We start from the raw sequence: 25,414 nt of genomic DNA on the forward strand, positions 1-25,414 counted from the left end.
TTTTCATACCATCACTAAAAATATAGGTAATGATGAAGTAAAAACTCAAAGAAGACAGAATGATTTGCCTAAGGCAAAGCCAGGCAATAAAAGCTGATAAAAGGCAGAGCCAGAGGCCAATAAGGATCTGTTTAGCTTTGAACACAACCTTCTTTTCATTTTCTGACCCAACAGTCTAGCGCCTTACTGTAATTTTTAAATGTGTTACAGGGTCGTTCAATTCTTGACTGCTAGGATTAAAATCTCTTAAAGGCTCTATCACTACCAGTGAATAATCCTACTCTTTATATAACCTGAATACAAACTGAACAAAACTGGGGGTACTGCTTATGAATAAGCTCATTTATATTCTTAAGGAAAACTGGCAGTAACTACAAAAACCCATTTATTCAATTTGAATAAAGTAAATATTGATACTAGACTTTACATTTAAAGAGACTTGTCTGGAAAGTGAGTCATGTTTTAACAATAACCATAGTAAAAGGGGGGGAAAAAAAGATCAGTAAGTTAAATAAAAGGCTAATAAAACCTGGAGGAAACAGCTCAGCGTTTTCTTTTAAACCCTGAAGAACACCAAATGTAAATTATGTTGCATAAAGAGTCATTTCAAGAAAAACCAATAATACAATAGCAGAGTCAGTACTAAGAACTTCAATGATATCCAACTCAAAAATGCATAGGGAGAGTAAAGTTATTTTATTAAATCATGCACATCACGTGTGTTAGTGCAAATAGTTTAATCTGTACTCCAGAAATTCTATTGTACTTTATATCTTTACAAAATAGATTTAAACAATTATTTACTTTAAAAAATGTAATTCTGAAGTTAAGCATTTCAGAACAATATTTGCAATAACCTATATACAAGAGGTACTGGGTACCACTGGCATATTAGCATTCTGTGGTGGAGTGGCTTCCTGCAACAGAAAAAGATGAAATGAACTACATGACAGTATTTTCTACAAGTCAATTTGTGACTAATTCCTCCATAAGTCTAGTGATCCTCCCAACAGCAAATCCCAAAGAGCTTAAAATATAACCTTTAAAGTATAAACAATGACTGCCAAACATCACAAGGCAAATTATATCCTAAACTCTACTTCAATATTTGGCTAGGCCTGTGGATTGCCACAGAACATTCAAGCCAGTTCACTGACATTCCCTCCCAGTTTTCATTGACTGAAAAATTTTAACTATGTGATACTTCAGGATATTCTATGACCTAAATAATCTTTATTGACATAACTGTGGTGCCGTACAAAAACCATAGCTAAACCTTCACTTCCGTGTTTTAAATTTGCAACATCAAGCAGTGCTTAGGTGCTTCACTGTGCATGGAATACTATTCATCTTGGGGATAGTGCTTCTCATTAACAGAATGTCCCAGTTAACAACAATAAAAAGTAAATTACCATTTATATACCCAACCAGGAAATCTGTTGGTAGGTAAAATAGCTCACCTTGAACACGAATTAGCTTTGAAATATCATAACCAAATTAAGTCAGTAAAAACTTATCTAAAGAGATATTAATTCTTTCTTCAATTAAACATGCTTGGAGGAAGAGATGATATGGAAAAAAAAAATCATGCTTCCTAAAATGCTGTATATGAGAAAGTAACTTGGCTTTTAAAGAAAAATATCTCTTTAAATACATGAGGTTTAATAAATTACATTCCAATTGACTCAACAGTTTGGTTTACTGCACTGAAACTGTATAATTACTATGTTTTTGCTCCCAGAAATACTTCAGTTTGCTCAAGAAAATACGCACTCTCATGGAAAGTTTTTCAAAGTTGATGTCCTCCACATCATCAAGTCACATTAAGGCTGAACAAGCGTGCACATATTCCCCAAATCATCACTAGAACAGAATATTTTCCAAGTGTATTTCTCCTTAAAAAAAAAAAAAAAATCCACGCAAACAGTTGTATCTAAGTCTTGTTCCCAATAGCTCAGTGGTTTTATAACAAGTAAAAATGGCGTAAATATGTAAAAAATATATATATATGTGTATATATTTCAAACCGATAGGCACTGAGCACACAGGGCCTCTCTTCCCATGTATGTATCAGTTGTTTGGTTTGGGTAGTTATCGAATCAAAGAAAGAAAAAAAAAAAAAAGAAAGAATTACCTGGCCATTAGAATTCAGAGTAAAATACCCATAAATTTAATGTTATAAATAATTTGGTGTACCAAGAAGCCTACTTTAGGCCACCGTAATATTCAGAATTTAAACATACTCATTTAAAAATTACATGAAAAATTGCAAGCAAATTATTGCTTACAGTAGAAGAGTCACAATTTTATATCCTCTTTATAGACAGATACATTTTATATACTTTAAAGCAATGACCCTACAGCTGTATTCTTGCACTTCTGCTGTTTTAAGAGGTAAAAAGGAAGAAAATGGTTCTGTTTGTCCCCAGCATGAGTGTGGTGCCAGCTTCTAGAGGGAGGACGGTGTACGGACTCAAGAAACGCTCTCATGGAGAAGCTCTGGCCAGACCTGGCACGTACAGCACGATGGCTGTCACCGCAACCAGGGCAGCCAACATGGGCATCCAGGGCCAGGGTTTCTGTGTGGAAAGAAACCAAGAGTCAAAATCACATTCTCCCCTCTTTTTTTTCATACCTATTAACCCCTTGGTTCCATAGAGTCCTGAATACTTAACAGAATATTAGAAAAACCTTATATCTGCATAAGAATATTTTAAGAAGAAAAGAAGAAAAGGTGAGGGAGTGAGGATGTGAGGAGAGCCAGAACAGCAAGAACTTTTAGAGGACCACTGTGTGGAAGCATAATACATTTTGGGAGAGTCTTCGGCAGTTTTCAGTTTGTTTGAAGCCTAACAGCGACTTCTCTAAGAAACTCTCAGAGTTCAGCCTGTTTTATTTACTCTGATGTCCACATATTCAGGTAACTGATGTACAGAGATTCCTGGAGTATGTTTCTGCCTAAAATGTTTATTTCTTGATAAAAACCAGACTCATATGTTGGCATAGTTTTATACAAGGGGCTGGTGGGTAAGGTGATAGAAAGAAAACGGTCAAAGTTTTGATAGTCTAATCTGAAATTATAGAAGACAAAATCAGAAGGGGTTCAAAACAGAAAAGTGATATTAAGGTCCTTGCCTGTCTGATGCTGTTGGTAAAGACCATGTCCAAGGGTAATAATGCCACATGGTCATCTTATATGCTGTGCTAACCTGTATGTTTGTTGGAGGCAAGCATGAATAGGCTGTTCTCTCTGAACTATCAGAGGGCTTTACAGTATCAGTTTGTTTTGTCTGAAACCTTATTTTCACTAGTGTTCTAAGTCGTATTGGGAAAGTTGGCCTTTAAAGAAATGTTGTATTGTTGCAGATCAGGGCTCAGAAAGATGGGATTGGTTGATACTCTCACAAGGAAGTGCATACTGAGGTTGGGATTGTGAGTCACTGTCCATTATGCTACTCTCTCATCTTTTTTCATCTTCTTAGCCACAGTGTATATAGGCAAAGGGTTGAAACAAGGGAATTCTACACTACAGAAAAAAAGAGGGAAGAGAGGAGGGGGAGGAAAGCTTGCTGAAAACTTCAAAGAGGCAAACTCTTCATTTGTCATTCAAATCTGATTAAACATAATTGGGAAGGGGGTACTAAGTTGCAGCAACTCATAGTTTACTCCAGTTTGCTAGAGACAAAGACTCAGTTAAAGGCAGCATATTAACATCTGGTTAGATTGGAATTAATTCATGGTTAGCGTTACTACAAAGGAAACAAGACAAAATGTTATGTGATTAGTTCAGTTCATTCGGTATGACACAACACGTAGCATACTAAATGAAGGGTTTGCTTCAGGTAACAAAATACCTGCGTGGTTTTGCCATGCACTATATTACAAATATGGCACAAACAGGTGACGGGGACAGACAGACACGACTCAACAGTAGTGTTGTACCTTTCTCTACCACAATGGACCGAAACACCAAAACAGGAAAGCCAGGAATAGGCCGATGAATACGGCTGGGACGGGTTGTAATATGGAAGGCTAAAGAAGGGAAGGGATATTAAAATCATTTTATGCTACAAAAAAAAAAATCAGATAAGATGATTTAGAACCCAGGGTGGGTGGGAGGGAGGGTACAAAGACATTTTAAAGACATCTAATATCATCCAGAATGATGGGCCAGGGTAAGTAAGCTGGTAAACTACATTTTAAAGAATGGCTGGAGGCAATGTGGGTGTCCCTAACTACATAATGAAACATAGCACTTTAAGACAGAGCGATGAAAATGCCTCACCAACTGATGCCCTGCTTGACGGTATGGTATTTTTGTTCCATACTTGGAATCCATTATTTGACAATGTACTCCTTTGGAAATTGCTAAGGTTTATCTTATCCCTCTATCAAAACTTTTTTTTTTAAACCTGAACTCTTTTGCTTGAGACAGTATTGCTTTCAAGCTTAAAAATAAATGCTCTGTGATACACAGTTCCTAACTCAAGCAAGAGATCTGACACACTGTATGAGAAGCATTTAGTATATAAAGACAGGCAGTTGAGCCTCAGGGCTTTCAGTTACATTACCAGAACAGAAGTATTGTTTTTTTTTAAGAAGTAATTTTTAACTTTTATTTTACTATTATTATTATTTTGGCCGTGCCTCGTGGCATGTGGGATCTTAGTTCCCTGCCCAAGGACTGAACTTGTGCCCCGTGCAGTGGAAGCATGGAATCCTAACCACTGGACAGCCAGGGAATTCCCAGTAAATTTTTTTTAAAACTGGAAGGGAATTACTACAATGAGTGTTATTATAGAGTAATATTTAATTACCATAACTCTAATATAAAAATAGAGGAAATTTACCCTTAAAGTAAATTACTTGTAGAACTGTAAATATTAATAGCAAGGCTACTTTCAAAAAGGTTCTAAATCATACAGAGGGATCCATTCTGATTATGCTAGATGTCTTCACAGGTTAATTTAGTAGAAGGTAGACTGAAATTCCAACATCAGAGAGAGATGAATTAACATAAGAGAGAGAAGTAACCAAACCATTATGATCTGATTTCAGAAGAGTTCTGTAACTGACATTTTTACAATAAATGCAATCCATTTTTGCTTATCATAAAGCCTCCATAACCAATTCATCAATTTCTGAAAGGCTTCCACCTGAGCAACAAGTCTTTATTTATTTTAAACTAAACCTTTCTTTAAGCAAAGGACAGCTGGGCACAACTCATAAGCATTCTGAGTGTGACTACAACTGGATGGCCATGCAACAGTACTCTTTGGTACTTGTGCTGCAAGTTAAAGCAGAGTGCCTTCCTCCATGGGAAGTGTGTGGCTCACACCCACTGCTGTGTCCAAGCCATGACAGGGGTTTGAAATCAGTCAGAGCACAATCAACCACACTGAACATCCATCAGTTAGGGCCCACAAAGGCAATGATCACTAAAACGTGTAACACGACATTTATTTAGTATAACATCTTTCAAAAGACCATCTGCCTTTCTAGCAAATGAAATACAAATTAATATTGTTAAACTCAACTTATACCACAATGTTCTAACTGCATACACACACACAAACACATACTCACTCACACATAGCCCTACAGAAACTCACTAATACTTCCAAATGTTTATAAGAGGCCCAGAAGCCACTAAGCTTTTTAGGAATGTGCCTCAGAACATGATTAGTATAAAATGAAAACCATCATTAAGTCTCCATTTTTTGATACAATCAAATGGTAAGGAGTCACCATGCATTACCCTTTCTTCAGTGGGTCCCTGGTAGTACAGTGCTTTGTTTCCCAGAGGGGGGAAAACAAGAGCTAGATGAAGCTTAGTGACAGAACTTCAGATTTATCTAGGAAAAGCTGGCAGTTCTTAGGTAAATTTTTTTTTTTTTTTTGCAAACAAGGCTCTTCCTTCAGGTAGTCCTTAGGCTTTTTTTGGGGTACAGGCTAAAGGGGCAAATTCTTACTCAAAAATTTGACAGTACAATGATTCCATTATGGAATTTCATAATGAAAATCTTGGTTCATGCGTACTATAGGTCTTAGTTTCTCAAATCAGTTATAAGTCTTCTGAAAAATCAGCTTCAGGGCTCTCGCCTGCCTCTCAATCAAAGCTAAGCCAAGTTTGCAAAGACTTACATTATTTCCTTTCTCTCGGAGCAGCTTCAGGTTGTCTTTACATTGTTTGAGCTCATCTGTGATTGATTGTTTTTCCTGCTCAGTCATTTCAAACTTCAACTTCAGTTCTGAGAGTACAGTCTGTGTCTTTTCATACTAAAGGCAAAGAAAAAAGAGTGTGCAGACTCAACTTAAAATGGGTATGAAGTTATGTGTTTAGTCAGGTTTAAATACCAGACCCTGTTTAGTCACCTGCACCACCACAGTCAAGCGTTTTTGTTATAAGGAGGATAAGGATCATTTGCACTGATAATAAGAAGCCTTTAATGTTAACTTGATTCTATGTAAGACTTTTCTGGCCTTGGAGTTTAAAAAAAAAAAAAAAATTAAGAGAAGTCACCATTGTATCATGTGTTTCTAATATAAGGTGTCACTTTTTCCACTAAGTGAGTTAGAGGAGAAAAGTAAAATTCCAAACTGAGCAAAAGGAAAGCAAGTGAAGAGAAACCTCCATAGCCTAATTAAATGGCAAGTTTCGGAAGTCTGAGTTTATATCCTGGTAAGTAATGTCAGCCAAGTTATTTTAGTCTTGAAGTAATAACTTTTAATTCTCCTTAGACCTCCCTTTACCCAGCATCACTGTGTATTAAAGTGTTCTGGATAAGGAATGTCTAGGCAAATGAAGCAGAGAAATATTATCTAAGGTAACTGACTGGGACATATCTCTCTCTTGACTTAAGACTTAGAAGCATCAATGAAAAATAACTTAAGAAAATCTGCTGCTGCTATTTTTCTTTAGTGAAACACGCCACCTTCTGCTCTGGAAAACAGTTCACTGTATATAAAATAAAGTTTGGACAGGCAATCTAGCCCTTGAACACGGGTGACATCAAGGTAAAAAGGAGGATGGTTTGCCCCTACATTAAATGCCCCAGGAGGCAGGAATTCGAGACTGGTTCCACTTCGAGATATTGTATCTTCCATGCAAGCTGAGCTCTCCGGCAAAGAGCAAACACTGTTCTGCTGCTGGCTGTGCCTTTGTCTCAGCCTCCACTGCCCCACTCTGTCATTTCTGAAAGTTTTAGAAATGGCATACTAGAAAGATTTCTCCTCTTCCCTAAACATAGCCCACGAGGCTGAAAAGTCTCCAGTTCCTTTCTGGCTGTATCCTAGGAATTTCTCAATGAAGGTACACCTTTATATGGTGCTTCTGAATAATGCAAACACCTTGGAGGGATATATTAGGCACTCATCATTATGCACTCCAAAGATAAATATTATAGATGCAAATGTGGAAAAACATTAGTCAGAAGTAGTGCAGGCAGGGGCTTAGGGTCAGCAGCAAATTCACCACAGCAGGAAGAAAGACACGGGTACAGAGAGGGAGGTAAAATATGAAAGGAACTCCCTGTTGCCTAACCACATTCCCAGAAAAAGTTTGGGTTGTATGCCAGAGAATAAACTTAAGGAGTAAGATTCATGGATTTTATGACAGGTTGTTTTTTTTTTTTAGTTTGTGGGGTCTATGTACTTCCTTCCAGATGGCAGAAGGTTACCGGCAGGCTGCCAAAACAAATTCAGTGTACCTAGACTAGTCTCTGCACCAAGGCTCTTAGAACATAATCAATTCTCAATGATCTGATTCCTAAAGTGACTAAGTGAAAAGTGCTTTGCTGATCCACATTTTCCCTTACTTTCCTTTTCCACCATTCCTACATCCAGCCTGCCCTGTACACCAAAGCACTTCATCATTTCTCCATTCCAGAAGTTGTGGAGAAAGACAGGAAGGCAGCTTAGTCAGGAAGATCCTGCTGTTTACCTTCAGCTTGTGAGAGGGGGTGGGAAGGACTCTGGCCCCAGGGTTAGATGGTGAAGCTACACAACTTTTCTGAGTCAGTCTTTGCAGGGTGGACTTGGGTGCTCAATGTTTCTTAAATTACAGATATTCCTACTAAATCAAAATATACAGATGCTTTCTTAATTCAAATATTAAGACGGTATATCATTATTTTTCTCTAAATATTGAGAATTAAATTTTACTTTTCTCACGTACTTTTTGTTAAATGTTCAAAAAAAAAAGCTGCCACATATTTAAGATTTAGTTGTCAAAACAAAGGTCATCTTCTACAGCCTTAGTTTCACATCTCCCTTGGATATCATTTTGCTCCATCTTGCTTTCTAACTCAGAGGTGAGAAACGAGCTCAGGTCTGATTAAGATAAGATGGAAGTATCACACAATATTACCAACACCTTTGGTTCTTCTTCTTAAAAATAATCATATCTGGGCTTGCTCAGTTTGTGATATTTTAGCTTGTGACAGTGCTGAAATACAGAATCATTATACTGTGCACATTAAGTATAATTCTATGAGAGAAAGGAGAAAAAGCGGAAATGCTGAAAGGGAATATACGTGCATTAATAAAAGGTCATAATTCATTTGCAGTGGATTACACAGACAGAAGAATCTCATTTAAGAACATTGTAGTTACAGACTAGTATCCAAGAGTTGACATCAGGACAAACGGAAAGAAAAGCAATTTTACATTACAAAGGAGCATGATGACTACACATCATTTCACAATGAAAACACTGAACAAGAAAATAGAAGAGAAACATATTGACAAGATCAGACGTAGTTTTAAATGTGCTGCATTTAATGCAATCCAGAGGCTATCGACAATTTAGATGCTGTGACAACATGCCACTGCCATTTGTGGGAACAGTCAAAGCATTCTGCACTGATCGCTCAGTGACCAAGAACAGGCAAACAAGCAATGCAACAAAATGGCTAATGCATTCAGAATAACATACAATAGATTTATCTTCCAACCACAGCATTCTTCCCAGATTTTGAAAGAATTATGGCATGTGGACTGGAAGGACACAAAGTGCTTACAGTATTAAATACTAGGATATTTACTTTGGCACAGAATTTGTGTTCCAACCAAATAAAATGAGATTTCTCCAAAAACACATATCCTTAGCAAGAAGATAAAAATGAACATATTACAAAATCAATATGGCCACATGTAAATAAAAAATGTTACAGTTTTGTGTTGTTGTTTTTTTTTCCTTTAGGAACAAACATGAAGACAGAAGAACAATAATCATTTCCAGATTCAGGATACTATAAGGAGAGAAGAAAATTGCAAAGAAAAACTACATTGATTAAACAGATCTTCTAAAACAATCTGGGGGAAACTTGTTATTGAAGACAAAAGAGTTGTCTTCAAGTTCCTTCTGTTTAAAACCAGTCCTTCATTTAAGAGGGTCTACAACCGGGGTGAGCCCTGCCAGGTAGGTGGAAATGAAACAGACTTCTCCACCCCCTAGCTGGCCACAAGTCAATGCAGGCAGTAGTATTAGGCCAAGAGGACTGACTGCAGCTCTTACTGCCCCATGGTCAACCTCGACCATGCCCATGTGTGTGGGGAGGGGGCTCCAACACCAACCCTCACTATTTTAAGTATGATTTGTTTCTTTAAAGTCACCAAAGTTGAGATTTTACGCAAAATGACATGAAAAGTGAGCATGCCTATTTGTGAAGAAGGGAAAAAAGAGATGGGGGAAAAGAAAGGAAAAGGCCACAGAACATGAGTTTGGCTAACTGGGTATGAGCTGAGTTTTTTCATAAGCAACTTTTCAGGCCAGTTTCACCTAAGGGGTTTGGATAGCATTATGGGGTGGCCCCAGTTTACTTTCCCAAAGTCCCCTAAATTAAATGTGATACTGTCTGGAAAGATAAACAATGAACTGAGTAATCTGGTACAAAGGTCAATTAACTGGTAGAGAAAACCTTTTAATGTAAGTTTGTATATTTATATTTTGAGCCAAACCTCACTGATAAATTCTCTACATTTGGACCATAATACATAGCTAACAAATCACCAGGCAGAGATACATCCAGTATCAACTCTGTGGCAGGTAATGCTTCCCTTTATTTCTAACTAGCATGAATATCTGAATTGCTTTTGGCTTTAAGTCCAACCATAATTGGGCTCATAATGTCTTTTCGCTTTACCTCTTTCTGTACATCCTTTGCTTGGTTTTCAGCCTTACTGAGAAGAGTTTTTAAATCAGCTGAATCCCGAAGATGCTGTTCTTTTAAGGATCCCACTTGATTTTCAAGCTCTTTCCTGGTCACCTGCAGGATGCTGAGATCACTGGTAAGCTCTAAACTCTGCTTCTGAGAACTGCAACAGAAATATTGACAATTATTCATGCAGAAACCAGACACAGCAGGAAGTTCAATTTCTTTTATCTTTTACTAGGCTGGATGGAATGGATTTCAGAAGAGAAAAGAAAAGTGTGGGGGAAAAGAAAAGAATGATATTTTCAAGAAGTAAAAAAGCATTAAAACACGAAAACAATGAGAGTTTAAAGCTGTTTCTTATTTTCAGATAATCAAATACATGCAAAGGTTGAAATTATAAAAAAAGAAGTAGAAGGTGGCTGTATATTTGGTCATACACATTATATGTAGGTCTTCTACATGAAAAGAAAACATATTTCAACTAGTTTCTTCAAGTACTTGACAGATAGGATGGCGAGCAGAAACTTAAAAGTTTAGGAGCCACTTCCAACTTTAACTAAAGATAAACCTACTGAAATGAGAAGATACCAAAATGAGAGGAAAACACAAAACCAAGAACTGGGACGGTTGAGATGTAGACCTCAGATCTGCCACTATTTAGCTGTGGGATGCTGAGCAAGTCAGTTCACTGGTACCATTCCATTCTCTGAGTGAGCCTTTCCTGGCCTCTCTGATCTGTGCCAGGCGCTGTTTGCACAGACACAAATACACAAGGAGAGCCTCCTCCTTGGCCAAACAAGAAGACTGAACTCAGGAATTTCTGAGGCTGTTTTCCAGCTTAAATCCTGTGATTACTGTTACAATTTGATGTAAAAAAAAAAAAAAAATCACATTTACGCACTATGAAAACCTCTTGATAAGCCTCAATAGAAATTCTGTTCATACAGAACAGATTTATGGACACAGCAGGGGAAAGAGAAGGTGGGACAAACAGAGAGAGGAGCACTGAAATATATACATTACCATATGTAAAACAGATAGCTAGTGGAAAGCTGCTATAAAGTATAGGAAGCTCAGCTCAGTGCTCCGTGATGACCTAGAGGGGTGGGATGGGGTAGGAGATGGGAAGGAGGTTCAAGAGGGAGGGAACACATGTATACTTGTAGCTGATTCATGTTGATGTATGGCAGAAGCCTACACAACTCTGTAAAGCAATTATCCTCCAATTAAAAGTAAATTAAAAAAAAAAAACACAAAAAACAAATAAATGTAAATTCTTTGTTCAATTCCTTCTACATCATGGACAACAAAGAAGAAAAGACCTGTACACTGTAGCTGTGTTAAAGAATTTGGTTCCCATCTACAAAAGAAATAGCTAAAGGAGATAAGGTTTTTGAGAATCACAGTTATATGCCTCTCAGGATAGATCATAAGTCTCAGACTCAATACTGTACCTGAAGTACTATAGAGAATAAATCTCATGCTGATTGGATGCCAGGCAGATACTAGGTGTGAGCATGATGTTGTTAGGGGAATATAGCTAGGAACTAAACAGCATGTAAGACACTGTAAAGAAAGACTAGCTTCTAAATACTACTCAAATGCTAGGGTGGCTTAACAAATAAATTAAGAGAACTATTAAATCAAAAAGTTTAAAAAGCAGAATTAATGTCTTAAATAGTTTATGTGAGTTTAGACAGATAACTTGACCACTGATATTCCAACAGTCTGGAGCCTAATATTTTAAAATCATATGCTTCTAACTCATAAGGAATTTGTAGGATTGCTTTTCAACATTTAAACAAAACTTGGAAGTAATTTTAAAAATAGCATTTAATAACCTGCTAGATTTCAATTTATCATATCTCAAAAATAAGGGATCGAGTCTGAATCTTTAAAATATCAAATATTCCAAAAGAAGAATAATTTAAGATACTCAATACTGGTAATCAAATATCAATATTTCTTGCTTGATAGAATACCAAACTAAATGGATTCACCAAGATCCAAATGTATTCCAAATAGGAAGAACCTGAGTGTCTGTATCATCTTACACACATTTTATACCAAATAATTTGCCCACATGTTCTGTCAACTGATGACCAATTGATATTAAATACACATAAACATATGTGTGTGTATGTGTCTGTGAGTGCATCCATTTATTTGTCTGTTTGTATTTTGGGCCATTATTTTGTCCTATTCATATTTTGAAATTGCTTTTACAAACTTTTATGTTAAAAACAAACATCTGTTTTATTCTCTATTGTTAATTAACTCTAAACATTCAAAGAGGAATACCCATAGAAAAGATTATGGAATGGTAAGACACTGGAAGAGAAAAAAGTGCTTTAAAAACACTGATATTTAAAAAAAAAAAAAAAAGATACTGATACTGAGCTCGTAACAGTATAGGAAGGAGTTTTACAGAATAAGTCAGTACATCTTGCTCCTTAAATTAGTTCTTGATTTTTTTAATATATAACCAATATTGCAACTGTCTTTGTTTTCATAAGAATTAATGAGGAACGCTATTTTCTGATACATCTAATTATCATTTTCCCCTAAGGCTTATTTTCTATGAGAACTGAGCTTGATCACTGAATTTTTGCTAACCTTAATACTCTTCAGGAGTATAAGCACAAGGCTAACAAGAGAGTAATGACTCACATTTTTGGTGTACTGAGGGGAGGGAGACAGTTTAAAGAATGGCTTCAACAATAAACATGTACTACCTTCATATTTGGGCTTCCCTAGTGGCTCAGACAGTAAAGAATCTGACTGCAGTGCAGGAGACCTGGGTTCGATTCCTGGGTTGGAAAGATCCTCTGGAGAAGGGAATGGCTGAATGGCTACCCACTCCAATATTCTTGCCTGGAGAATTCCATGAACAGAGGAGCCTGGCAGGTTACAGTCCATGGGGTTGCAAAGATTTGGACACGACTGAGTGACTAACACTTGCAGCTTCATATTCTGAATTAGAATGTAAACACAGCTTAAATAAAAAATATGGAATCAAAATGGGTCAAATTTTAAAGGAAGAAATAAATGTTAAACTATACAATAAGTGTTGGTAAGAAAATAAGACTCTCTACTAAATTTGCTTAAACAAATCTATTGCATTCATTGGTTTGCCTGTAGGGTACTAGATATTATGACAGATTTAATTGGTTTTAGAGATTTTTTGATCTTATATCTTATTACTTTTTACATATCCCTGTTTGATAAGGAAAAGCTGATTCTGTGTCTTTCAATAATATCAATTCTTTTATCACAGTCATCTTCTGATGAACCTTATAAACAGAAGGGATCACTGGCATGAAAGAAAAAAACAAATTTGTATTTGAAATTTATTATCATTTAGCTTAAAGGTGAATTTAATCATAGATCATTTGCTGCTTGTTTGTTTAGAGCTTTCGGGAAAGAGGGTGGGAAGGGGCATTTAATGAATCTGTATTCCATGAGTACACCCAGAGGAAAGGACATAGAGGTGGTGCCAGAAAAAAAGGGCTTCAGTACTCACTTAGTGGGGTTAACCTACCTAGTAGCCAGAAAAGAGTCTGGCTGAATATTTTGTTCCAAAAGATATTTCAATATCAAAACTAAATTAAATTTAGATGAAAATCTAAGATACAGAAATATTTTGAACCTAAATAAGAGTTCGTGCGTACTTGTGCAGTTCTTTTTCTTGCCGCTGCAGTTCTGAAGATAGCAAAACATTTTCCTTTTTTAGAGAACGGCATTCGGTATCCAATACATTCCATTCCTTTCTCAACTTCTCTAGTTCACCTAAAATAGTCCCAAAACACATTTGTTAATATAGAAACGTAACTATTTTTCCCCCTTAAAAAACAAAGATTTTATATGGCTTTTCCTTGATTTCTGTTACTTTGCAGTTATGCCTCAGCAAAGTTCTCATCACCCTGAACTTGAGTAATATTTTTTTTCCCCACTTCACTTTTACAAGACAAATAATTTTTAATAGTATTTAAATAAATAAATGTAAAATTGCAAATTTTTTCAATTCACTGTAGAGCTTACAGATGTGAAGAATGTATATAGCCCCAATATAAAAACATTGCTTTTATACAATCAATCGTTATGGAAGAGAAAATTAGCCTGACTGTGTTATTCAGTACAAGTTATGAAGTTATCAGTGTCAAGCATTAACAGCTTTACGTAAAGGACATTTCTCACCTTGCAGCCTGGTTGCTTCTTCCCTCTGCTGGTCCTCGCATTGTTGACACCGAAGCTGAAAGCTATTTTGCAAACTCATGATTTCTTTCTCATATTCAGATGCTGCTTTCCGCCACCGCTCAAGCTCAGCTCGCACTTTCTTAAGCTCTTCTTGTAAAGAAGCAATGTCAGTGTCCCGCTCAGAGGCAGCCTTTTCTGCCGCTTGATGAAGGAGTAAGATTTCATCTCGGGCACTAAGCAATTCATCTCGAGTACTTGCGATTTCACTGTCCTTCTCCTCCCGGAGATTCTCAATATTGATGTGTAACCTCTGTAGTTGGGCTACAAAAGTATAGTTACTTATCATTTTCTTAGTTCAAGTAATCAGGAATAAAAGAACAGTCCATATGGGACTGTAGTTACTGCACAGCCCAGGCTGTCAGAGCGTTTGTTGCTTTTGATTAAACTGTACGAGCAATCCATGTTTAATGCATGAAACATCAAAATACAGAAACATAAAGAGAGGAAAAAAGCTCAAAGTGATCTTTATTTCTCCCACACAGAGAAAATTACTTCTAACATTTGGTACTTATTTTCCCAGATTTTTTTCTAAGCATTTATACATATATAAAAACAAAAATTGGGAGCAATCATAATAAATACAGTGCTCTCTATGCTGTGGGTGATAAATATTTTTTCACGACAAAATAGCTATATTAACTTTCTTCACTAATCCTTTATTTCAGATATATTATGCTGTTGAGTTTTTAATTACTCATGACAATATAATGCAATCTTGATTTTTTCCCCCCATAAGGGTGAATTCATAAACATAGAACTACTTGGTTAGATGGCAAACATTAATAAAACCTTTGATATTCTTAACTCAATTTTCTGTTGAATTGTCAATTCCTTAAAGAAGTTTTCTCTCATGGCTTATCTAAAAATAGTCCACTGTCATTCTCTAGTCCTTTACTCTGCTCTTATTGGATGTCACACTATATACTTATTTGCTTATTGTTCATCTTTTTCACTACACTGACATCTCATGTATACTATCCTCATGACTAGAAGAGTAAAGAACCAAGGATTATTGGTTGAATTAATGAATTAATAAAAGTTACTGAATACTGCCCAGTCAGAGGTATATTTTTTAAAGCTCTGGTCTTGTTGATGTGAACTGGAAACAATCTGTATAAAATCATACTGGGTTCAGAACTAGAATACTGGTCTTGGTTACTATAACACAAGAAAATTATAAGTATAAAAAAATTTGTTAGGTAGAAAAGAACAATTAAAATAAAAGGATTTCAGACTTGGGGAGGAAGAGGTTGCCTCATAAATAGACATTAAATACTAGACCATTTAAGTTTGTGGGAAGCAGTAAGAGGTTAACAACCTCAAAGTCTGGAAGGGCACGATGGCCAGGGATTACATGACCATGGATTTGTGGATAAAATCATGAAATATACATGCTGGCACTAGGGGGCACTCAATGATGCTCACGTAAGGCAGCTTTACCACAAGAGGCACCACTACATGAACCTTCAGGGATAACTGTCCATACACAATACAGGATGGAAATATAGATACAAGTCAGATTTATGTAAACTAATGGATAATAGCATTAAACTGTAATAAAACTGTGAAGAACTCTCATGAATTTAAAAATTCATCTACCCAGCTACCCCAGAAATTCTTGTTTGACCATAATACAATTACATTTTTAAAATAACTGAAATGTCTGACTCAAAAAGAAGAAACAAAAACCCAAAAGACTGGTTTTTCTCTGGGCATTTTAGAGCAAATACCCTAGGCTTCACATTGACTCCCCATTTCATCTCAGCAGGGGTTACCTGTCTATTTAATTTCTTTCTACCCTGCCACTAAAACAAATATTTTAAAATAACATTGGTTCCTTCTCTGACGATGAAGGCAAATTAATTTTACTTTAGGGATTTTACAATGGCATGGGAAAGACATCTCCTGGAGCATCTCACAATTATAGCCTCAAAGTACCAGAAGCTCTGCTTCAAAGAAAACCCTGGACAGACAGGTGTCTTTCAGGTCGTTTCTGTAAAGACTCTGTGACAGCCCACACAAAGAGCAAAATGATGGGTATGAAGAGCAGCCTTTGCCAATGAAGGTAGTGCAGGGACCACTGTTATATTCCACGCAGTAAACAATTTTTGTTGCAACACAAGTGTGCTAGGAGCATTAGAAATAATATCACCAACAAGCTAAAAGTGCTGATGCACCGACCGACTCAAACTGATATCCTGTCTGAAGGCCTCCTCTATAGTAAGTCACTATGTAACCCAGAAAATGACAGTCTTACAAATTCATATCTTCACTCTTGTTCTCCCCACTCCAAGTGGGAAGTACTATTGCAGTACTAGGGAATCTTCCCTCTAAAAAAAAAAGAAAAGGCCACCAAGAGCCAGTTACAGTCTCAGATTCTACAGAAGAATCAAAGCCATGAAAAATGGGAACCCTTTGCATTCTTACTTTCCATTTCTTTTGAATTACTACAAACAAACAAACAAACAGTAACAATCCCAAATAGCCCTGAAGTGTTCCATACCTTGAAGAACCTGTATTTGTTTACTGGATTCCTCGACTTGATTTCGATAGGCTTTTCTTTCTTCTTCCAAAAGAGCTAGAAGTAAAGTACAGTATGTCTAATTTTATGATTTAATGAAAATATTCAGAATTGAGCAACTGGAAAATCCTAAGAAACTCTCTCCTAAAGCTCATGGAAGGAAACAAAAGTTAGGCAGTAAGTATTAGCAGTATTAGCAATCAGGTAGTTTAAAGATTTTTAGGAGCACAAAACAGTAGTAAGTAAGTAATAAATGTATCAACTGGATAGGAGTTTTCTACATCTTATATGGCTGAGATAATATATGCTGTTTTTTACTTTAGAAGCGTTCTTGACAGCTGTTAATCAACATTGTGAGCTTAAATTTGAAAACCAGACTTAGAATCCTTATGTTCACTGCCAAGTACATAGTAAGTACTTACTGACAGGAAGTCCACGGTTCCCTGTTGGATACAAATCTTCCTTCTGGTGAGGAAGGCCATTTTAGAGAACATGAGGATTCTAAGACTTTGTAAGGTACTAGTCGACTGCAACTAGATAACTACTGTGAATGATACAAAAAGGTTAGCTCTAGGGGACAGCACTGACTTCAACTGGCCTATGACTGTATAATTAAGTAAGCTACTAGAATAAAAAGTGGTTGGGACATTTGAAGATTCTCTACCTTAACTTTGCCTGGCTCCTCTCATTTACTTTAGAACACACTGTAAAACTGCAGGGAATATAAATGTCCCTTATCTTATGTTGAGTAGCTAATATTAGGTATAATTAAAACTTAGAAATTAATATTTCTATGTTTTTTTCCTTCTGTTGTACTTAATATGTAATTAACTCTTAAAATCTTTCATTCTAACAGGTCCTTCTTGATCTTCAGAAGAAAGTCATACCACTATAACTGTCTCTACTTAACTGATCTGAATCATAAGCTCAGAGAGGATAAGTAAAGTTCCAAGATCACATATCTAGTAAAGTCATGGATTTGGAAGAGGATAACCATGCCTCTGGACTTGGGGCCATTCAGTAATATCTTGTTGCTTTCACATCCCCTGAAGAGTCAAAGTAATCTTTATCTCACCTTGAAGTTCAAAGCATTTTTGTTTACTTGCTCTAGCTAGTTCCTGGGCTTCAATCAATTCCTTGCGAAGATGCTGAATTTCTTGTTTTGCCTCAATTTCTGACTGTGCACCCTGCAAGTCATCTGACAAAAATATGTTTATTTTAAAAGCAAGAGTTAGTATGATATAATCTCTACAACCAAAGATTAGCAATCTTTCTCATGTTTAGACATGCATAGTTAACAACACAGCACAACTAAGTTTAATAAAATTTAGAAGCAAATTATATTAAGCATTTTAGTCATTTTACCCTGGAGAAAGAACACAAATACAATTAAATATATATTTAGTAATTAATGGCAATGGTACTATAAAACATATACTAGTATATAATAAATTATGTTTCACTTATGTAAGGCTTATGCAGAACTTATGCAAGGCTTGATATTTAGTAATATGGGCATAATGCTATTCTTATTCAATTTTGAAATTCCTTGATAACAGGTCAGAAATTTTTCACTTGCAACATAACTGGAAATGGAAAAACAGAAAGAAACTTTTCCTCAAGAAAAAACATTTTAGCATGATTTCCCCAGTTGTGGAATACAAAATAAAAACTAAGCTGAAAGCTCCACTGTGCTTACTCTGTCATCACTGCTTCCTCAATGTCACGTACATAACAAGTAAATATTTTCTTAATTATTAAATAATGTAACTTGGTGATTTTATCAAAATACATCAGAACCAGCATTACATCTCAAATAAGCTCCCTCCCTCTTTTCTCTCTAGTCACTCCGCTCGTCTTTCACTGTATTAAAACTTTCTACTACTGAACCCTGCCTGAAATAAATGCATCATCAGATAGGCCATACTCTTCTAGTATATTCTATTATTCTACTATTACTATTCTATCATTCGACTATTACTTTGGTTTACAATAGCTCAGGCGTAACAACTTCAATCCATCAGAAAAGAAAAATAAAATTTCATGATACAAACACAACAGGTCTCAGATATTATAAACATGTGTTTTCATCCTCATATCTTCTCCCTGTCAAAAATTCTAACTCTAGGTTCATCTACTTTAGCCAGTCTATCAATTCTTCCTTTGAAAAGTCATGGTAAGGGTGGAGGAAAAGCAAGAGAGATTTTTTCCAGTGGCAGATGCATTATCATAGCAACTACAAAATTTCTCTTTCAGCATCATATATGGAAGTCTGCCCAGGTTCTAGCTGCCCACTTCTGGATTTGTCATTATACAGGATAACATCCTTATTTTTTAGGAGTATTAAGTAGGAAGTGTCATGATGCCTTTATCTTTTTTTATAAGTTCATTTACAATGTTGTGTTAATTTCTGTGTATACCAAACTGACTCAATTATACAAATATTCTTTTTCCTATTTTTTCCATTATGGTTTATCACTGGATATTGATTATAGTTCCCTGTGCTACCCAGCAGGACACCGTTATTTATCCATCCTATATATAATAGCTTGCATCGATTAATCCCAAACCCTTGATCCTTCCCTTCCCTACTCCACCTCCCCCTTGGTAACTACAAGTCTCTTCTCTATGTGAGTCTGTTTCTGTTTCATAGATATGTTCATTTGTGCTGTATTTCAGATTCCACATATAAGTGAGATGGTATTCGTCTTTCTCGTTCTGACTTACTTTGCTTAAAATGATAATCTCTAGGCCCATTCACGTTGCTGCAAATGGCATTATTTCACTCTTTTTTATGGCTGAGTAATATTCTATTGTACATATGTACCACATCTCCTTTATTCACTCTTTTGCTGATGAACATTTAGCTTGCTTCCATGTCCTGGCTATTGTAAACAGCGCTACAATGAACACTGGGGTGTGTGTATCTTTTTGAATAATGGTTTTCTCCAGGGATATGACCTGGAGTGGGACTGATGGGTCATATGGTAGTTCTAGTTTTAGTTTTTTAAGGAACACTATACTGTTCTCCTTAAAAAACTAAAAATGGAGATTTATAATTCAAAAAGATATATGCACCTCACTGTTCATTGCAGCCCTGTTCACAACAGGCAGGCAGAGGAGCCTGCTGGGCAACAATCCATAGGGACACAAAGAGTTGGACATGACTTAGTGACTAACCACACACACACACACAGTGTTCTCCAGGGTGGCTGTATCAAATTACATTCCCACCAAAAATGTAAGAGGGTTCCCTTTTCTCTATACCCTCTCCAGCATTTATTGTTTGTAGATTTTAAACAATGGCCATTCTGACTGTGGGAGGTGATAACTCACTGTAGTTTTGATTTACATTTCTCTAATAGAGATGTTGAGCATCTTTTCATGTGTTTGTTGGCCACCTGGATGTCTTTTTTGAAGAAATTTCTATTTAGGTTTTCTGCTCATTTTTAAATTGTTTATTTATTTATTTTTGATATTGAGCTGTATAAGCTGTTTGTATATTCTGGAGATTAACCCCTTGTCAGTGGGAAACTACTTTTTCCCACTGTGAGGGTTGTCTTTTTGTCATGTTTATGGTTTCCTTTATAGTGCAAAAACTTTTAAGTTTAATTAGGTCTCATTTGTTTTTGTTTTTACTTTCATTACTCTAGGAGGTAGATCAAAAAAGATATTGCTGATTTATGTCAAAGAGTGTCCTGCCTATGTTTTCCTCTAAGAGTTTTTTTTTTTTCCTCTAAGAGTTTTATAGTGTCTGGCCTTACATTAAGGCCATCAATCCATTTTGAGTTTATTTTTGTATGTGGTATTAGGGAGTGTTCTAATTTCATTCTTTTCTGGGTAGCTGTGCAGTTTCCCCAGCTCTAGTTACTGAAGAAGCTGTCTTTTCTCCAGTGTATATTCTTGCCTCCTCTGTCGTAGATTAGGGGACCTCAAAGAGCAGCCTCTTACTTTGCTAGTCCTTCTGACCAGCTGGCTCCCTTCTTGACAACTGGATTTTTTGTTGGCTCCTTTGATCTTCCTATTGCTCTTCTTTCTCTATAAATTTCCCTTGCTATCACAGTCCATCCGTATGCAGAGAATTCCCAAACATTTCTTTCTGGCCCAGTCATTTTTCTCCACATTTGCCCAACACAGCCTGTGCTGTACCACACTTTCCTACTGGTAAATGTTACTGCTATATTAAACAGTCCTATTTGTAAATGTTAGCACTATTTTAAAGAAATGTATGCCTCCCTTTTCACTCTTGGGTACTCTTACTTACCTTTAACCAACTCATTTGGAAGGCCCATCCTGACTACTGCTCTACCCCATCTCTGCCCCTAGCCAGGAAATTAGCTACACTCTCCAAAGTTTCCACCACACCTACTAAAACATTTATGACTCTATCAAAATGTCTCCTTCTCCCATAAGACTGTAGCCTTCTCATGTGTCTTATGTCTGTATCTCCTGCTTCAATAAATGTCACAGAATTAAGTGAAAATGGCTTTCTGGTCCTAGTTTCTGCCTTACACTCCAACCACTTCTGGTTCCAAGGGTGACAATACAAAACTGGGGGCACATGTGAACTTGGAAGGAAGAGCTTTTAATAATTATGCTGGGACAATGGGTATAAATGGTTTCAGGCAAGCCAGGACCTATAAAAAACCGTACTGTTCAACATGTGCCAAACCAGAAACATCACATTGTCTACCACATCATTTACACTACGTCCCTTGTTCTTTACATGTCCTGCAAGTTGGCAGTTGAATCTAGAATCTCAACGAGGTTCAAGTTCAGCTATTTTGTGGTATGACACTTTCAGAGTCATTGCAAATGATACATCTTCCACGAAATGCCTTTCTTGCCCATCTTCTGAGATAAACAAAAAGAAACAAATATATAATCTGGACATTCTTTTCCCTTTCTTTGACTCCTAATGGCAACAACCACGAGAAACAGCTTATCATCTATACCTCTTCTGTTGCCAGTTTGACTAGAAACTCCTCAAATGCCAAGGACAGTCTTATCAGACTTTGAAACCACTGAGGTCTCTGACATGGCTCCCTAAAGGAAGCAAAACTGCATTAGATACTACTGGGTCTGAATTCCAGTTTTCTTTTTACCCTTTTTATGGAAATGATTTCAAGTACATAAAAACCTGTGGATCAAGCCACAGCTTTATTTCTCTTTCAAAAGTGACATATGTTGACTGAAAATAATATTTCAAGGAAAATTACTACTGTTTCATCATTTCATTTATAGCTCATGGTGACTGCTTAATCTACTTTAGATGCCTTTCCTAATCCTGGATGACTAACACACAGATAGCGTATAATTCTAAATAAAGATTGACTGTTTTTTAAAAAGGGAAATAATAAAATTTGAAGATAATAGTTCACGAAGCCAGGCATAGGGTTTCACTGAATAAAATAAAGGGGCTACTGTCTACAACTCTCAAGGTTTGGCTAGATTTGTCACTTTCCTTATTTTAAACTTCTGTTTGCTTTTTTCCTCAAAAAAAAAAAAAAAAGAAAAGAAAAGCCATGTCTCAAACACCAGAGGTCATCTGAGAAGAGTATAGATCAGGAATAATATGGGAAACTATGATCATACTTAAATGCAGGTTGGCAACTGGTTCCCTGGACCAGTAATCTTCAGGACTTCTCCTGGTAAGGGAATTCAATCAAAGGTGGCTCAAAACAGCTATGTCAGCTTCAGGATCCATGGGAGAAGAAAACAGAAGGCCATGATGCCCAGACCAAGGAATTCTTAGAGAATCTGGGTAACCTCGTTGCTAACCACTTCCAATTCTAATTGTTATGTGCTAGGAGAGCAGCATAATCATGCAGAGTGAAATCAAGGCTTCTGTGTGTGTGTGTGTGTGAAAGCATTATGCACATGCATGCATCCAGTCACTCAGTCGTGTTCAACTCTTTGTGACCCCATGGACTGCAGCCCACCAGGCTCCTCTGTCCATACAATTTTTCAGAGAAGACTACTGGAGTGGGTTGTCATTTCCTCCTCCGAGGGATCTTCCTGATCCAAGGATTGAACTCACATCCCTTGCAGCTTCTGCACTGGCAGGTGTATTCTTTTTTGTTGTTTTAAATTTTCTTTTATCTTTTTTTTTTTTTGGCAGGTATATTCTTTACCACTGTGCCACCTGGGAAGCCCAAGGCTCCCTTTATATAATCCCAAACCTAGGGTCTGAACTGGGCGATCCCTTAAGAGCCCAGCCAGATGCAAAAACATTTCTATACAAAGAAACCTCCACAGGCTGCTTTTGCTGCTGTTTTCTGAGACCTGCCTGGTATTGGTCCATACCTACTAAAATGCTTAACCTACTGAGCTGGACTTATATGTCAACTTTTCTTGTGTACAATAAAGCAATTATAAAAGAGACTAAATGCTGGCAGTCACAGATTTATCAAAAAGACACCCTAAGGCACTTAAATAGGTAGTTCTTTCAAGAAAGTTAATATTTTTAACTTTTTCTAATTTACATTAAAAATGATAGAGTTCCTGTCAGAGACATCAAGGTAAACACAAAAAACCCACAGCTATATTTCACATTCTACCACTTACTGCTTGGCCCTACAAACAACTTTGATTGACTCAAATTATTTTACAATCTAAACATTTTTCTTTAAAGTATTTAAGCACCAACATCAACATTTTAAATTTTAGTTTCTGCTACTGTAGACAAGCTAATCTTACTCTTCTAACTAAAACTCAAAACATCACGTAATACTTGGAACTGAATTTGTGGCAAGGGTGAATCCAATGCCCTGGTTTAAATGTCATAAAAACATGTTAAAGTACCTTTTAATAGGGACACTTTCGCAAGGGGCTCATTTAGGTCTTGATCATCCATTTGGGCGTCTACAGAGGGGGGAAAAAAGAATTATAAACAGTAAACTCTATCAGCAAGCTATCCTTTTCAAAATAAGTAAGTGAAACTTATACAGCTATTATATTTGGATCATTGTAAGTAGTTTTAAAATTTATCCAAATTATCAAGGGACTCATTTGATAAATAGAAGCACTGCTTTTCCTTCCCAAATACAAATTTTGAAATCTCCACCCACACCAACCTGCATACCTAAACTGCTTGGTAGGCAACAGTAAGTAACAATAACATCTGCAGAGTTATAAACCTTAGGTTAAAACTCACCTGTAGTGTCGTCGCTACTTTTCTCCTTGCTTGGACTCAGAGTATCTGACAAGTCGGATTCCTTTGCTCTTGCCTGGTTTTCTAACAAGTCGGAAAAAAAACAAAAGGTAGAATCATGTTACAATTAAAAAGCTTGTATCAGTAAAACTGCTTCAGGCTATGCGTGCTCTAAATCTACTGGTATGCAAAATACTTTTAAAATTAACTGAGGTCACTGAAGCTCTTACTTCTTCACCACTCTAGTCCCAAATGGAATGCTGCTTATTACACGGAGTTCAGATTAAATTATAATGTGGATCATGACTGCTGTGCAGAGGACTGGGGCTTTTGTTCAAGGCTGTCCACTGGCCAACTGGAAACAAAAATGAAGCAAGCTTTGCTAAAGTATTCAGAGAACTGCAACAAATATAGCAAAAATTTCCAGGACAATGTGGACATTGTATGAAGATGAGGAAAGAAAATGATTCTATTATATAAAAACACTAGTTAGGTTGCCTTAGTAATATTTATACTCATAACAAAAACTCTTTAAAAAATTACCATTATTTTTTAAAATTAAAAGTAACACTGAAAAAAGAACATTAACAGCCTTTTATATCTAAAGAAAACACAACAGTACCTGAACCACAAGCCTTAAATTCTTTGCTTAAATTGGTATTTCCTTAAACTTAAGGACCATTCTCACTACTTGGCCTATTCAATCTATACTAAGATATAGCTTAAGCCCATCACTTCTAAGGAAGTCTTCATTTCTCCAGCATGTTGCTCCTTTTTTATTGTATCTTCTCTGGGACATATGTTTCTATCATTAATCATGTTGTTTTATAGCATTCTCTGTATATACATATATCTTATTTCCTCAATGAGATTATAAATTCAGTAGATATATAATTACTTTTTACAATGTTATGCACTTGACTATACTGTTTTTGGTAATCTGTATCAAAAACGTAAATGTGCATATCCATTTCTAGTACTTTTTCCTAAGGAAATAATAGGCAACAATAGTATATATCCATAAGGATGTTCACTGCAGCATTGTTCATTACCAAATGGAAAATGTTCAAGATAGATTCACTACTATTAAGTAAAAGTAAAGTCTGTTATGTATAATGTGACTCTGTTTAGACTGAAAAGAGCTGAACATACCACAGAGATAACAATGGTCATTTCTGAAGGTAGGGTTGCACATTTACTTTCTAACTTCACACTGTAATAAACTGTGTGAAAAATTAGAGTGAATATACACTGTTTTCATAATCAACTAAATCAAGAGATATCTTTCATCTGAGAAGTAGTCAGAAACATATCTGAAACTATCAC

General features: G+C 36.3%; 1 protein-coding gene across 34 annotated transcripts in view; it reads right to left on the minus strand.

Moving 5' to 3' along the window:
- Window positions 1-677: 677 nt before the first annotated feature.
- The window catches only part of SLMAP (sarcolemma associated protein), a 152,434-nt gene continuing 127,697 nt past the window's right edge, over window positions 678-25,414 (minus strand). For 14 of the 34 annotated variants that reach the window (XM_061396554.1, XM_061396543.1, XM_061396547.1 and 11 more), the window contains 9 exons: window positions 24,092-24,172; window positions 23,740-23,799; window positions 18,011-18,133; window positions 16,918-16,992; window positions 14,355-14,675; window positions 13,829-13,946; window positions 10,146-10,317; window positions 6,145-6,279; window positions 678-2,579 (listed from right to left, as the gene is read on the minus strand). In XM_061396554.1, coding sequence (XP_061252538.1) covers window positions 2,487-2,579; window positions 6,145-6,279; window positions 10,146-10,317; window positions 13,829-13,946; window positions 14,355-14,675; window positions 16,918-16,992; window positions 18,011-18,133; window positions 23,740-23,799; window positions 24,092-24,172 — 1,178 coding nt within the window. In that variant the 3' untranslated portion in view covers window positions 678-2,486. Of the gene's footprint in view, window positions 2,580-3,942; window positions 4,033-6,144; window positions 6,280-10,145; window positions 10,318-13,828; window positions 13,947-14,354; window positions 14,676-16,917; window positions 16,993-18,010; window positions 18,134-23,739; window positions 23,800-24,091; window positions 24,173-24,318; window positions 24,535-25,414 lie in introns of those variants that run through there. The other 20 variants (XM_061396555.1, XM_061396546.1, XM_061396540.1 and 17 more) reach the window with 4 other exon arrangements.

This window comes from Bos javanicus, chromosome 22, assembly GCF_032452875.1.
Source record: "Bos javanicus breed banteng chromosome 22, ARS-OSU_banteng_1.0, whole genome shotgun sequence".
Lineage (NCBI taxonomy): Eukaryota > Metazoa > Chordata > Mammalia > Artiodactyla > Bovidae > Bos > Bos javanicus.